The 16,375-nt window shown below is 37.9% G+C and overlaps 1 protein-coding gene across 6 annotated transcripts in view; it reads left to right on the top strand.

The window, feature by feature from the left end:
• The window catches only part of pnpla6 (patatin-like phospholipase domain containing 6), a 62,741-nt gene that overhangs the window by 43,372 nt on the left and 2,994 nt on the right, over positions 1-16,375 (top strand). For 5 of the 6 annotated variants that reach the window (XM_088603707.1, XM_088603709.1, XM_088603704.1 and 2 more), the window contains one exon: positions 16,053-16,198. In XM_088603707.1, coding sequence (XP_088459833.1) covers positions 16,053-16,198 — 146 coding nt within the window. The remainder of the gene's footprint in view (positions 1-16,052; positions 16,199-16,375) is intronic. The other variant, XM_088603705.1, reaches the window with a different exon arrangement.

The following is a 16,375-nucleotide window of genomic DNA, read 5'->3' as shown; positions in this document are numbered from 1 at the left end:
TCTACCGCAAGCTACCGGTAAATACCGTGAGTTACCGTAAATTCTCCTATAATACGACAAGCAAAATAATAGTATCCGGAATTTCCGCAAGGTGGAGCTAATAACGCTCAACCTCTCATGTTTGAGCTGTGGCCATCAGTCTTTAACGAAGATATTACTAATAGTATTAATAATGAATGACCTTGGACAAGCTGTAAGTGTAAAGTCAAAGTATTGCCCTGGTCAACATTCTTTTTTTCATTGACCGTCTTTGTAAAAGTAACACCACAGCATTTCGCAATCACGCATTTGTTTCCAATCATGCAAAGTACAGTAATTTTTGAGAATCGATTCACCATGCCTTTCACATGCTCATAAAAGAGATTGATTTAGGAACATAAACATATTACCGTATGAAAACTGTACTGTATACAGTATGTATATGTATATTTAATGTCTTAACTGTGCCCGTTTAAGTATTGAATATTCATATCTAATTTTACCACTGAAGGGAAATCTTAGTAGCTGAGCATAAAAAGAATAGGAGCATACTGCAACGCGTGTGAAGGCCATAAACGATATTAATTTTGGAACATAAACATACAGTATATGGCTGGTCTCGGTACTTTAAAGAAAACATACACGAAACATGGTTTCATTATGACCAGAATCGGTCTTGAGATATTTTTAACTTGATTTACAGTATTTGAGAGGTATGTCTTAACACCGATACTACAGTGCTTAAGTACTGCTCACGTATATGTTTCTAGGTTTATATTATGCATTTCATACGGTCAAATTACTTTTGAGCAACTAATAAGAAGCGCGAAACGGTATGCGTTTTAGTTTCGTTTTGTGCTGGGACCCGTGGATTGATTAGAGATATCAAGTACATACAAGTCATTTTTTAAATGTTGTAGTTCGTCTTGAAAAAATGTTACGAGTACATCATCTATCAACAATTACACAGGTTATGTTTCCATATTGCGGATTTTGGTTACGTAATATTATTTTCTAGATTTCACGTTGTGAATATATGATTTGGGCAAACAGAGCCGCAAAGAAGTACATTATGGGTTGTTGTTTTTTTTTTGCAGTTTTATCTAGAACAAGCGATGCTTAAACCTTTGTCTGATTCTTGTGAAACTATCCACACGACAGTTACAGTACCTAGGAGTTGACTTCAGTGATGTCACTGATGGGATGTTTCTAAAAATCCATCCTCTGTAAAACGTCTTCTCTAGTTGTCCTGCATATGTATTCGCTAATGAAGCTGTGTGTTCTGAGCCTGGATCTCTACATTTCTGTATGAACCAGCTTAGAGGGCTAAAGACAGCTTGTGTTTAAATTGAGTGTAAGGCAATTTATGCTTCTAAAGTCATGGTCAGCATTTATTATTGTACTGTGCTGTAAACTTGTTCTGTGCCTAGTCACATTATTTTATAGCGTTTTTATAGCGTTATCAAATCCGGTGGTGCTGTGTGTTAGTTTCCTGACTCCCATGTCACATGGTCTGTGATTGAAACCTGTGAAACCGGTTTAATTCGTCACAGCCAGCACTCCAGCAGAGAGTGGGTTGTACTCGTAAAGTAGAAGCAGGCGAGATTTCCAGCGAAAGACACCTCCCCCTTCTTCAGGTGTGAGGGTCTTCTGCTCAGAATGAAATGCTAAAATGTAATGTAGGCTCTGAATGGGTTCAATTATGATTTGGGCTTGATTAAGGTCGCTGCCTTTCATCTAAAACCCTACTTGAATCCTTCTAAACTAAAAATCAGTGTTAGTGAGTTCTAAATAAAGAGGTATCCAGGTAACAGTGAAACGGGCGGACAATCTGGGGAGATCGCCCATTTTCCATGTAAATAGTTCCCTGGTTCCGCACCCCTTGGTGTTTCTCTCGCTCTTGCTCGGGTCACCTGATCATTAGCTCGAAAGATTTCAGTGCTTTGTGTATATTCTAATGGTAGTGGGGGCAGGGTGTGTGGGAACAGGTTTGGTTGAAATTGCATTGGAGATCTATGTTCTTCACACCTGAAACATTTTCTCTGAAAGCATTTTCTTCGCAGTTTAACCGATCTTGTTACAGCATGTTACAGTTTACTATTATTAACCATATTAATTTTAAGTGCTTAATGTAAAATCTTGTAAAAATATATTTTCAGTGTTCAAATATACATTAAGTTTGACTATCATATAATGAGTTAAATACAAAACTAAAGAAAAAATAGGGTTAAATATAATTCAAAATATTTTGCTAACAATGTTAACTGTTTATGAATAATAAAATGTATTAACTAAGGAGTAGGATGGCACAGTTGTTAGTATGTTTTTTGTTTTGTTTCTTTTTCATAAATACAACAGTAGTACCTGATGTCTCAGTGGCTTTCAAAATTAAACTATGCATGCAAACCTGTGAACTAGAAAGATAACTAAGATATCCATCCATTTATAATGGTGGCGAAGTGGTTAGCATTGCTATCTTGCAGCACTGGGGTCCTAGGTTCAATTCCTGCCATCCTGTGTGTGTGGGGTTTACATGTTATCTCTGGGTTACATGGTTTTTCTCCATATGTGTGATATGACTCCCTCTCGCACTCCAAAACATACTGGTAAGTTAATTGGTTTATGGGAAAACTGGCCCTGGTGTGTGTTTGTGTCTGTCTGTCCTGTGATGGACTGGCGCTATGTCCAGGGTGTATTCTGCCTTGTGTCCGTTGCTTACTGGGATAGGCTCCAAATCCTCTGTACTGGATAAAGAGATTAGAAATGGAAGTAAAGGCACTGTGTGGATGGAACTATACACAGTGTTAGAAACCCACTATGAAATGGCAGCATCTCACTGAGAATACAATATTTTATAGTGCTGGCTTAAGGAAACAGCCTTTCCACCTCTCTTGCACATCAGTATCCCTACCTAGTTATTTAAACAAATTGCCTCTAATTATAAACATCTTAATATGCTGGCTCTGTGGATCCGCATCAGCTATGTTTGCCCATTCCTTCAATTCATGTGCATCCAACACACAGTTCAATGCCAGCAACTACACATAATCTAAAATACAATCCTTATTTCAGTATCTATGTAAACATATAGTCTGTTAACTTCATCATCTTCATCAAAAGTATGCCTAACCCCATTAGGAAGTGTTCTTGTTATAAGTGTATTCCTCAGCTTTCCCCAAATTATCTTCTTCTTGCCAACATCTCTAGTCTTTTATCCTGCAATAACTCAGCCAACACTTAAATCTCCAAAAGCTGCTTGTGTTAATTTCTTTAAATCACAAATATCATGTGTAAATACTGGCCATGTAATACTCTGCATTTTGGAATAATAGTTTATTTTAAAGGGAACTAGAGAAACTAAGAACTAGAGAAATCAAGAAAGGCTTTTTTTCTAGAATTAATAAATGCACATCCTGTTCACTGGGGAAATTAAATCCACACTGAGCAATCTTCAATATGTTCAGAATATGACAGCAAGAATCCTATCAGGGATGCATAACACCTGTTTTCAAGTCCTTGCACTGGTTACCTATCAGATTTCGAGTCAACTTCAAAATCCTTATCCTCCTTATATACTGTCCTACAACTGTTATTATTGATCACCGAATTATTGTACTTGACATGACTTCATTCAGCCTTTCCTGAACGTCTATGACAGGCAGAGAGAGTGCTGTTTCTGGTGCGATCTTTTGCAGCTGACATTTCACTGTTTTAAACGAACAAGAAATTAGATTGCTCATAAATCACTTATTCTGTATAAACACAGCGGAATTGCCCTCCGAAAATCCTCTTTTTCTTGTTCGTTTTAGAGACCTTGATCGAAACTGATTTTAGATGTCAGAAAGGATTTATTTTCTCTGTATTTCCTACATTGCTTTGTCGAGATTTTAACTTTATATCTAACTTTATATCTAGGCTCAGATTTCAACTATAAATCGTACAGTAATTAATAGCAGTAAATACTGATGTTTTGCGCCCTCTTACCACAAAAATATATGTTTTGTAGTTGGGATTAACTTTACTTCGTACGCGTAGCTACTCCGATTCGGACACCGAACAGTTAAAGATGGCGGCAAATCAGACACCCGGGGGGGGGCGTCTTCTCGCCTCCATAACTAAAATGCCAAATAGGAGTGGCTTAAGCGACATACACAGTCGTGTAACTGACAGTTTGAGGTAGCCTATCGTGTAAATTTCGCTTTGTTGCTGATAGGTTAAGCTTTCGAAACTCTGCCCCAAAGTCATGTGACTGATTTTTCGCCCTGTTTCGTTGGTTAAACGCAATGATCACAAGCACCACCATGGTAACTGGGATGTGTAGTTTTTAATTCCGTTTGAATTATAACTGTACGTACTGTCTTCATATTTGGCCAGGGCTTTAAAGAGAAGGCGCGCCAAAGAATGTCGGTGCCGTCGTCTCCGCTTTAAAGGTACCCCCGTGCTGGAAGAATTTGACCTCAGAACGTTTGCCCAGCGTAGTTGTAGTGGACATAAAAACAAGAGTTCGCTGGCATTATATCCTAGAAGACACAGACCGGCGCCAGACCGGTAAATGCTTGATGAACTAGGGATTGGACAGTTTCCAAGTGCTTGTACAATCGATGGAAATGTTCAAATAAATGTGCAAAAGAAATAAACAAAATAATCATTTATTTCTTTATCATATTGGCTAGCTAATGTCCTCTCTTTGCTAGTTAGTGGCTGTGTTTCTGCGTTGGGTAGCAACGGGTGACTGTTCTCAGGCGGAAGATGTAAACAATAATTAAATGTGATAAAGTATAGTTTGGATGTTTATACATTCATGTTAATCGTATTCTTGATTTATTTCAATAAGTGTTCATGTTTCATTTGCTAACTTAGAGCATATTGTGCAATGAAGAATAAAATAGCTGCATGACAAGTGACTTCCTTCTCTCAGTGGAAATTAAAAGGTAGCCTGATAAATTATAAGACAGTAAGAAAGGTTCCAATCAGGAGGAGACAATTCTTTCCATTTTTTTTGTTTGATTGCTGGTAGCAAACTGATCTGAGGATCTACTCCAGCTCTTTCTCTTTTTATCATACAGTAAATTTTATTTTCTTGCTTTCTGAAACACAATATAACAAAAAATAACCTCACAAACTCAAAGAAAAAGTCCTTGCTCCCCCCCCTCCCCTTGGCAGTACTTCCTCCCATGCTTTTAACTAAAGGGCATCTAAAATACTGTCAAACAGCTACAATGGTATCTCTGTACAAGGCTTTGACTGTGTCAATCACAGCACCTACCGTTCCCTTACCAGCAACAACATGGATTCTAACACTCAGACATTAAAAAAAGTCAGGCCAAGAGAGAAAATACCGAGCTTTACAACATGCGGTACCAGTAACATTTTACCCACAGTAGACTCACCAACCAGATGTGTTTCAGTTTCTGTGATAAGCCTAGATTAATCATATCCTCTCCTCTAGTAGGAGCACCAAGTGTAAACATGTAACGTCCCTATTAAAAATAATGGCAAAACAGAAGTTCACTCTTTCTAGAACATACCTTCCTATGGACACTCCTAAAATGTATAAAATAGTGTCCACAGCATCTCATAATAGAGGCAAATGGGGAACTACAAACTCATTTCATACAATGCCATCCATGAGGGGTTAAATACACCCTGAGAGAAATTAATTGCTGGATAATTCAACAGCTGTGATTTCTGGAATATGTATTATCCCAAATATTTTCAAAAGAAATTGAATCATTCAATGAATCTGTGCCATTCAAGTACCTGCTCCAGACAGTAACCACTGCTAAGGGTTTATATGAAGCTTGCATTAAAAGACTTTAAAAAAATGTCATGTTCCCATAAAAAAAGTCATGCCTTGGAGTATAGACCCCCAAAGGAATGCCATAGACTCAAACTGCAAAATAAACACATACAGAAAGAAAGTATTTGTATTGTAATTGCAAATCCTGGTACTGTATGAGTGATTGGTATGACTTTCCTCATTACAAATCTCTTATTAGAATTTAAATTTCTCTGTAACTCCAGGTCAGAACAGAGAAAATGTAACTGCCTTAAGGAGTTTACGATTATGAAAAATAGAAGGATAAGCATGATACGTATGTCTTCTGTCATTTTCTAAGTCATGTTACTGAGCATCAAATCTTATTGAGAATATGAATCCATTTAAGGTTTATACCATTAAAGTAATGGTTTATTCCATGCTGAAAATGTTTGTACCAGACTTTTTTGAGGCCTGTTTAATTGTGTCTGAAGTCTGATGTTGTAAATTTTATTGTTAAAAAGATCCATGAAAATGTCACTACTAAAGTTAGCTGGTACTGTTGGTATTGTAAGTGGCAAGTAGAGCTCATATTTTAGATTTTGTGTAGTTGCTAGCGTTGAACTGTGTGTTGGATGCACATGAATTGAAGGAATGGGCAAACATAGCTGATGCGGATCCACAGAGCCAGCATATTAAGATGTTTATAATTAGAGGCAATTTGTTTAAATAACTAGGTATGGATACTGATGTGCAAGAGAGGTGGAAAGGCTGTTTCCTTAAGCCAGCACTATAAAATGTTTTATTCTCAGTGAGATGCTGCCATTTCATAGTGGGTTTCTAAAACTGCGTATAGTTCCATCCACACAGTGCCTTTACTTCCATCCATTTCTAATCTCTTTATCCAGTACAGAGGATTTGGAGCCTATCCCAGTAAGCGCCGGACACAAGGCAGAATACACCCTGGACATAGCGCCAGTCCATCACAGGACAGACAGACACAAACACACACACACCAGGGCCAGTTTAAATCTAACCTCAGAACCTTTCTTTTCAGAAGACTTAGTGTCTGTATCTGCTTCATTTTCTAATTTTTGTAGCACCTCTAACTGCTTGTCTTTCTTATATGCATTTACTTTGTAATCTGTGGTCCTTTTATCTGTTTTTACATCTACTGTATTGCTTTGAGATGCCACCTTTAATGGTGATATATCAAATAAAGTTTTTTATTATTGTTATAGGGAAACATGATCAGATTTTCCCTGGTTCAGAAAAAAATATCTAAAGTATACTAGTTTGTCACTCTTCTCATTCCATTTGCTAAATGACTTTTCATACTAATCTGATCAATCTAACTGCCAGTTTTCTGTGCTTTCTCTATCCTGCTAGATTTGCAATTATTCTGAAAATTTTCATCTTGAAATAACTCATTTCTAAATACCTTTTTCACTGTTAACATCTTGCAGTAACTCTGCGACAAAATATACACTCTGACAGTTCATCCTGCTACCAACATTAAATAAAACAAATCTTAAGATTTCTATATTTATGTCTTTATTTAGTGGTTTCATTAGTGACAAAGGCTAAACTTTCTTGGGAAAATGTATTTTATGTGTTGCGGAAAAAACTGACTTGCTTTAACAAAATATGTTTACAAATCCTTTCACCTGGCATTTTCGTAGTTAGAAATTATGGAACGCTCTGTTAAAAGCAAGGGAGTTTTTATGTCCGTTGCAGTTCTTTTGCAACATGAATGTAATTATATCGTTATTAATTTCTTGAGATACGCAATTCCATATTATATTCCCTTTTAATCAAATTCTAAAAGTATGCTTGTTGACTCCGGTATCGCGTTAGTTAAAGACTTCGATGCTAAAAATGTTTAGGGAGAAATGGAATACTGGTGTGTATGTTTTCTTTAAAGTACCGAGACCAGCCATATACTGTATGTTTAAGTTCCAAAATTAATATCATTTATGGACTTCACACGCGTTGCAGTATGCTCCTTTTCTTTTTATGCTCAGGCACTAAGATCTCCCTTCTGCTTTGTGTAAGGATGGTATCAAAAGCAATCTTAAGTGGTGAGAAAGCTGTGCTCAATGTATTTAAGGGACTTAAAAGTAAAAGGAGATGCTTCATATTGCTTGACTAATTTTAAAAACTAAGTTATAAATGCAGACGCTCCCTCGGTGCGCTGCTCTGGTGCGCCGGCTCTTACACAGTGCCTGTCTGCCGTAAGCGTTACAATATACATACCCAACACTGCTTGTACCCATCTGTCATGCAAATAAAACACCTTGAATTGAATTGAATTGAGGGGAGAGGGGGGGAATACTAAAGCCAATACTGGCTCAATACCCTCAATGGGCTTTGACGTGCTAATGCGTTGGTTTAACAGTCCAGGTGTGGCAGGCTTCCAATGTCAACTCGACTCGATTGGAAGACAATGAACGTATTTTGTGATATTTAGAAATATAAATTTGTTTGGTGCGAGTGAGGTTTTATTTAATCTCTGACCAAGGGAAACGTTTCATTTTTTCAAAGAAATGTTTGTTAAAAAATAAAGTCATAGTTCCATGGGATTCAATCACAGACCATGTGACATGGGAGTCAGGAAACTAACACACAGCGCCACCGGATTTAATAACGCAATAAAAACGCTATAAAATAATGTGACTAGACACAGAAAAAGTTTACAGCACAGTACAATAATAAATGCTGACCATGACTTTAGAAGCATAAATTACCTTACACTCAATTTAAACACAAGCTGTCTTTAGCCCTCTAAGCTGGTTCATACAGAAATGTAGAGATCCAGGCTCAGCACACACAGCTTCATTAGCGAAGCTTAGAGGTTCATACAGAAAATGTAGAAATGCATTAGCCTGATTATGATTAAAAAACACATAATTAAACACGCGTTTGCGAATTACAGATGCAGCCATTCAAAGTGAGCGGTACAGACACGTACCGCAGGTAAGATGACACGGGGTACCGCGGTGCGTAATTGGTTGACCGACAGGGGCACTCGTGGTCCGTTGGTCTGTCGTAGAAAGACTTACTGTAAACGTCTTTACTGTGCCCGTTGTAGATATTGAATTTTACCACTGAAGGGAAATCTTAGTAGCTGAGCATAAAAAGAATAGGAGCATACTGTAACGCGTGTGAAGGCCATAAACGATATTAATTTTGGAACGTAAACATACAGTATATAGCTGGTCTTGGTACTTTAAAGAAAAAAATACACACCAGTATTCCATTTCTCCCTAAACATTGTAAGCTTCGAAGTCTTTAACTAACTTGATACCGGAGTCAACAAGCATACTTTTAGAATTTGATTAAAAGGGAATATAATATGGAATCGCGTATCTAAAGAATTTAATAACGGTATGATTATATCCGTGTACTGCGACAGGGCTGTGTAGGGCTGTTTCGCCTGCCTGATCACGCGAGCTGTCTTGTAGCCTACTGGTCTAGGTGCGTGACTACCAACTGGCAGGTTGTGTGTTCGAATCCAGCTGGTGCTGGACTTTTATTTTAACAAACATTTCTTCGAAAAAATAGAATAGCGATATTATGGACAATCAACTGACTTTTATATTTCAAAATATCGCAACATGATCGATATTTGCGATATTTTGAACATATCTTCCCTTCTGACAGCGGTTCCTGCTTCTATTGTGTGTGTGTGTGCAACAGTAAATTTTTATAGAGAAATGGAGGCTGGACAGTATGCGTTACAATATAAACATTTATATTGATTTAAATCGTGTTCTGATTTAAATCGCAAACGCGTGTTTAATTATGTGTTTTTTAATCATAATCAGGCTAATGCATTTCTACATTTTCTGTATGAACCAGCTTAGAGGTTCATACAGAAAGACAGCTTGTGTTTAAATTGAGTGTAAGGTAATTTATGCTTCTAAAGTCATGGTCAGTATTATTGTACTGTGCTGTACTGTGTCACATTATTTTATAGCGTTTTTATTGCGTTATTAAATCCGGTGGCGCTGTGTTAGTTTCCTGACTCACATTATTTAAACTGCGACACTGATCATTCATCTCTAAATAAACTTTATTTTATATAGCGTTTTAAGCGAATAGGTAATTAGATTGCTCATAAACCTAATCACTTTTTCTACATAAACACAGCGTGATTGCTCTCTGAAAATGCTTTTCCTTTATTTTTAAAGTAGGCTCAGATTTCAACTATAGATCATATTATTATAAACTTTCTTGGAAAAATGTATTTTATGTAAACCATGTTTGCTATTAATTCATTTAGGGCTAAAATACGTTCATTGTCTTCCAATCGAGTCGAGTTGACATTGGAAGCCTGCCACACCCGGACTGTTAAACCAACGCATTAGCACGTCAAAGCCCATTGAGCCAGTATTGGCTTTAGTATTTAGTATTTAGTATATTGTAACGCTTACGGCAGACAGGCAATGTGTAGGAGCCGACGCACCAGAGCAGCGCATCGAAGGAGCGTCTGCATTTATAACTTAGTTTTTAAAATTAGTCAAGCAATACGAAGCATCTCCTTTTACTTAGTGCCTGAGCATACTGCAACGCGTGTGAAGCCCATAAACGATATTAATTTTGGAACTTAAACATACAGTATATGGCTGGTCTCGGTACTTTAAAGAAAACATACACACCAGTATTCCATTTCTCCCTAAACATTTTAAGCATCGAAGTCTTTAACTAACGCGATACCGGAGTCAACAAGCATACTTTTAGAATTTGATTAAAAGGGAATATAATATGGAATCACGTATCTCAAGAATTTAAAGACCAGACAATCGCAAACTCGTTTTCAATAAAATTATTTTATTCATTCAGCAGTTTGTGAGAGGGACATCCAGCAGGGAGAGACACACACACCGGTTTTCATTGACAAAATTGTTTTTTTTCAATTCCTCTTGTCTAACAGGAATGTTTTGTTTGTGGACAGACTGTTAGACAAGAGGAAAAGACCGCCTCCTCCTACGAAGCATTTCGTTGATCCGATCACGAATTCTTTTCCAGTCGTACGCAGCAAGGGTTGAGAATCTCCGATTCACCATCGTACTAATGGTTTCCCGGAGATTGCAAGGCAAGGCACTTTTGCCTCTGGACCCATCGAAATTTACAGACGTGGTCCACCCCCAGTAAATTTCAAAAGTCACAAGATTTCGAAACACGAGGGCGGCGTAGCGGTCGGCTCTTGCTTTCCCGTCTATGCCGATGCACTGCAAGTACAACCCCCCCTCCATCTCCTGGGTGATGGGTAGCAGTTGGACATCTGGGAGAATTATTCGTCCCACTGGCATCTGTGAATTCCGCTGTGCTTCCTGGGGGGAGATAGCCGGCGGGGACAGCATCAACAGATTCCTGCGCGGTGGTGAACTGAGAGGCCGGGATGGAGTGTCCTGAGGCGGTGTGTGCTCTGCGGGGGGCAGAGCTTCCGCCAGGCATTGCAGCCTGCGCGGCGGGGAGAGGCACTTTTCGGGAGACAGCTGCTCAACTGTTTGACTGCTGGAACTCTAGCCTCCCAATCCTCCCCAGTAATGCATCGTAATGCTCCCGCTGCTGCCGAAATGTCTCCATACAGGTGCTGCTTCTACAGGTTGGCACCCTGGCCAGTGGCCGAGAGCAGAGACCCACGGCCTGTGGCAAAATAACATAATTCATGTAAGAAATAAAGTCACACAGTAGTATTCATCAGTCGCGGAACAGAAGTCAAAATAAACTTTTCTTTTTTTCCGTCTTACCGCTTTCTTTTTTACTGTCCTGGTGGGAGATCGTTTCGCATGTGCGGTGTTTTCTTGAAGAACAGGCTACGAAGAAATAATTATAATTGAATTTAAAATTCAAAACGGCAATAATACCTTGTAATATGCGCTGTTATCGCGTATTTCAGATGAAGTCTGCTGTATTTGCTTACCCTTCGCTCTTTGGAAGCTGGGGCGGCAGAAGCACCCCGTCTCTTCCCGTAAAACGCCTTGGTCTCCATACTGTACTATGGTCGCTGTAGTGCAGGTTCGCAGTTTTTTTTTTTGTGATGGGAGCTCACCCAATCCCTTGGTGTCTTTTATGCGTCACACATACTGTATTTCAGCGCCATATATTTCATGGATATTATGGAATATAATGGATGGATATCTTGGTTATCTTTCTAGTTCACAGGTTTGCATGCATAATTTAATTTTGAAAGCCACTGAGACATCAGGTACTACTGTTGTATTTATGAAAAAGAAACAAAACAAAAAACATACTAACAACTGTGCCATCCTACTCCTTAGTTAATACATTTTATTATTCATAAACAGTTAACATTGTTAGCAAAATATTTTGAATTATATTTAACCCTATTTTTTCTTTAGTTTTGTATTTAACTTATTATATGATAGTCAGACTTAATGTATATTTGAACAATGAAAATATATTTTTACAAGATTTTACATTAAGCACTTAAAATTAATATGGTTAATAATAGTAAACTGTAACATGCTGTAACAAGATCGGTTAAACTGCGAAGAAAATGCTTTCAGAGAAAATGTTTCAGGTGTGAAGAACATAGATCTCCAATGCAATTTCAACCAAACCTGTTCCCACACACCCCGCCCCCACTACCATTAGAATATACACAAACATTTTAGCGTTTCATTCTGAGCAGAAGACTCTCACACCTGAAGAGTGCTGGCTGTGACGAATTAAACCGGTTTTACAGGTTTCAATTGCAGACCATGTGACATGGGACTCAGTAAACTACAGTAACACCGTATTTGATAACGCTATAAAAACGCTATAAAATAATGTGACTTGGCACAGAACAAGTTTACAGCACAGTACAAAAATAAATGCTGACCATGACTTTAGAAGCATAAATTGCCTTACACTCAATTTAAACACAAGCTGTATTTAGCCCTCTAAGCTGGTTCATACAGAAATGTAGAGATCCAGGCTCAGAACACACAGCTTCATTAGCGAATACATATGCAGGACAACTAGAGAAGACGTTTTACAGAGGATGGATTTTTAGAAACATCCCATCAGACATCCCATCATATTCACAACGTGAAAATAATATTACGTAACCAAAATCCGCAATATGGAAACAGAACCTGTGTAATTGTTGATAGATGATGTACTCGTAACATTTTTTCAAGACGAACTACAACATTTAAAAAATGACTTGTATGTACTTGATATCTCTAATCAATCCACGGGTCCCAGCACAAAACGAAAGTAAAACGCATACCGTTTCGCGCTTCTTATTAGTTGCTCAAAAGTAACTTGACCGTATGAAATGCATAATATAAACCTAGAAACATATACGTGAGCAGTACTTAAGCACTGTAGTATTGGTGTTAAGACATACCTCTCAAATACTGTAAATCAAGTTAAAAATATCTCAAGACCGATTCTGGTCGTAATGAAACCATGCAAGGGAGTTTTTATGTCCGTTGCAGTTCTTTTGCAACATGAATATAATTATATCGTTATTAATTTCTTGAGATACGCGATTCCATATTATATTCCCTTTTAATCAAATTCTAAAAATATTGCTTGTTGACTCCGGTATCACGTTAGTTAAAGACTTCGAAGCTTACAATGTTTAGGGAGAAATGGAATACCGGTGTGTATTTTTTTCTTTAAAGTACCGAGACCAGCCATATACTGTATGTTTATGTTAAGATTTCCCTTCAGTGGTAAAATTAGATATGAATATTCAATACTTAAACGGGCACAGTTAAGACATTAAATATACATATACATATTGTATACAGTACAGTTTGCATACGGTAATATGTTTATGTTACGCGATTAAAAAATAAATAAATAAAACTGGAAGGTCCAGCACCACCATTATGTTTATATGGTTGTTTTTGTTGGTTGGTTGTTATTATGGTTATTAATAATACGATCTATAGTTGAAATCTGAGCCTAAATAAAAAGAAAAAGCAAGTGATTAGGTTTATGAGCAATCTAATTACTTAAAACGCTATATAAAATAAAGTTTATTATTAATTTGCTGGACAGAGCGGTGAACATTATTATGCATAAGACAAAGATAACGATCCTGATCAGTTTAGAAATCTGTGTACGCTGTAAGGTTTTTACTTCTTAAACTTTTAAAATACACGTTTTGAATAGAAAGAAATCCTCTTCCTGGTACAGTATGTATAGCAAACCAGCACGTCTTTTTTCTCCAATCAGAGGGGTGTCAGATAGTGTCAGCCAATCACCATTCTGCGTTGGGTAGCAACGGGTGACTGTTCTCAGGCGGAAGATGTAAACAGCTTAATGTTCGTGTTAAATAATTTTTTTAAATTCAATTAAACGGGCACAGTTAAGACATTAAATATACATATACATACTGTATACAGTACAGTTTGCATACGGTAATATGTTTATGTTACGCGATTAAAAAATAAATAAATAAAAATGAAAAGTCCAGCACCAGCTGGATTCGAACACACAACCTGCCAGCTGGTAGTCACGCACCTAGACCAGTAGGCTACAAGACAGCTCGCATGATCAGGCAGGCGAAACAGCCCTACACAGCCCTGTCGCAGTACACGGATATAATCATACCGTTATTAAATTCTTTAGATACGCGATTCCATATTATATTCCCTTTTAATCAAATTCTAAAAGTATGCTTGTTGACTCCGGTATCACGTTAGTTAAAGACTTCGAAGCTTACAATGTTTAGTGTGAAATGGAATACCGGTGTGTATTTTTCCTTGTGATATTTTAAGCTCTAGTTGAATGATAGGTCTCGCATTTTAAATCATTTTCGTAGCTAGAAATTATGAAACGCCCTGTTAAAAGCAAGGAAGTTTTTATGCCCGTTGAAGTAAAACAAAATGCCTGACAAAGTATGGCTTGGACAGATTCCAAGTGCTTGTACAAATGTGCTAAAGAAATTATACTTTGAGTATACAGCTTGTCCAAAGTCATCCATTATTAATACTATTAGTAATATCTTCAGTAAAGGCTTTGATGCATAAATATTTCTGATAAAGGTAGGTTGTGTACTTTTGTCCAACTGAGCAATCTTGCTTTCATAAAATATACCAACATTTTAATGACTGATGATTAACATGCTGTAATACACAGTTCAAAATTAAAGGCTCAAATGCTGTACATGAGAGGTTAAGCTCCCCCTGGCGGTTTTACAAGGCGACGCCGGATAGTTAGTCACGTGACACACGTGAAATGCGTGATACCGCGACACGCCCACCGGGGTATGCCGCGAAATACCTCACCCATTTTGAATGGCTGTATCTGTAAATCAGAACACGATTTAAATCAATATAAATGTTTATATTGTAACGCATACTGTCCAGCCTCCATTTCTCTATAAAAATTTACTCTGTTGCACACACACACACAATAGAAGCAGGAACCGCTGTCAGAAGGGAAGATATGTTCAAAATATTGCAAATATCGATCATGTTGCGATATTTTGAAATATAAAAGTCAATTGATTGTCCATAATATCGCTATTCTATTTTTTCGAAGAAATGTTTGTTAAAAGAAAAGTCCAGCACCCGCTGGATTCGAACACACAACCTGCCAGTTGGTAGTCACGCACCTAGACCAGTAGGCTACAAGACAGCTCGCATGAACAGGCAGGCGAAACAGCCCTACACAGCCCTGTCGCAGTACACGGATATAATCATACCGTTATTAAATTCTTTAAATACGCGATTCCATATTATATTCCCTTTTAATCAAATTCTAAAAGTATGCTTGTTGACTCCGGTATCACGTTAGTTAAAGACTTCGAAGCTTAAAATGTTTAGGGAGAAATGGAATACTGGTGTGTATTTTTTTCTTTAAAGTACCAAGACCAGCTATATACTGTATGTTTATGTTCCAAAATTAATATCGTTTATGGCCTTCACACGCGTTACAGTATGCTCCTATTCTTTTTATGCTCAGCTACTAAGATTTCCCTTCAGTGGTAAAATTCAATATCTACAACTGGCACAGTAAAAACGTTTACAGTAAGTCTTTCTACGACAGACCAACGGACCACGAGTGCCCCTGTCGGTCAACCAATCACGCACCGCGGTACCCCGCGTCATCTTACGTCATGATACGCGACACCGCAGCCAATTACCTGCAGTACGTGTCTGTACCGCTCACTTTGAATGGCTGCATCTGTATGTTAAGTTATCAAGAAAAGTGAACCATTAGAATGCTGTGTATTTTGATAGCATTACAGGATGAAAGAAGAAGCCACGAAGGTGTCTGAATAAACTTGTGGCCTTTTTGCCACGGAACTAAGACCCCACCTTGTTCCCCTCCAATTTAGCAGAGGAATCGGACTGCCTGACGGAATATGAGGATGATGGAATGGACACGGTACGAGAGGAAGAGGGTGAGGAAGAGGAGGAGGAGCCAGAGGAGCAGGATGATCAGTCCCCCGGGGAGTGGGGACAGAATGGGGTGTTTGAGGTGGTAAGGACTCTGCTCTTTTTACCTTCCTGAGAGTAGCACTCTGAAAAATACTGTACATAGTTGAGGGAAAAAGTGGTTTTAGCTAGTTTAAAAAATGTTTGAGTTGTCTTTTTTTTTTTTTGGACCTGACTGTTTCTTTACTGGTTCCCACACCCACAGCCTTGCAGTAAAGTGCCC

This window comes from Lepisosteus platostomus, chromosome 13 (assembly GCF_059453375.1).
Source record: "Lepisosteus platostomus isolate fLepPlt1 chromosome 13, fLepPlt1.hap1, whole genome shotgun sequence".
NCBI lineage: Eukaryota > Metazoa > Chordata > Actinopteri > Semionotiformes > Lepisosteidae > Lepisosteus > Lepisosteus platostomus.
The sequence above is the reverse complement of the archived record's forward strand: the minus strand, read 5'-3'. Positions and strand labels throughout refer to the sequence as shown.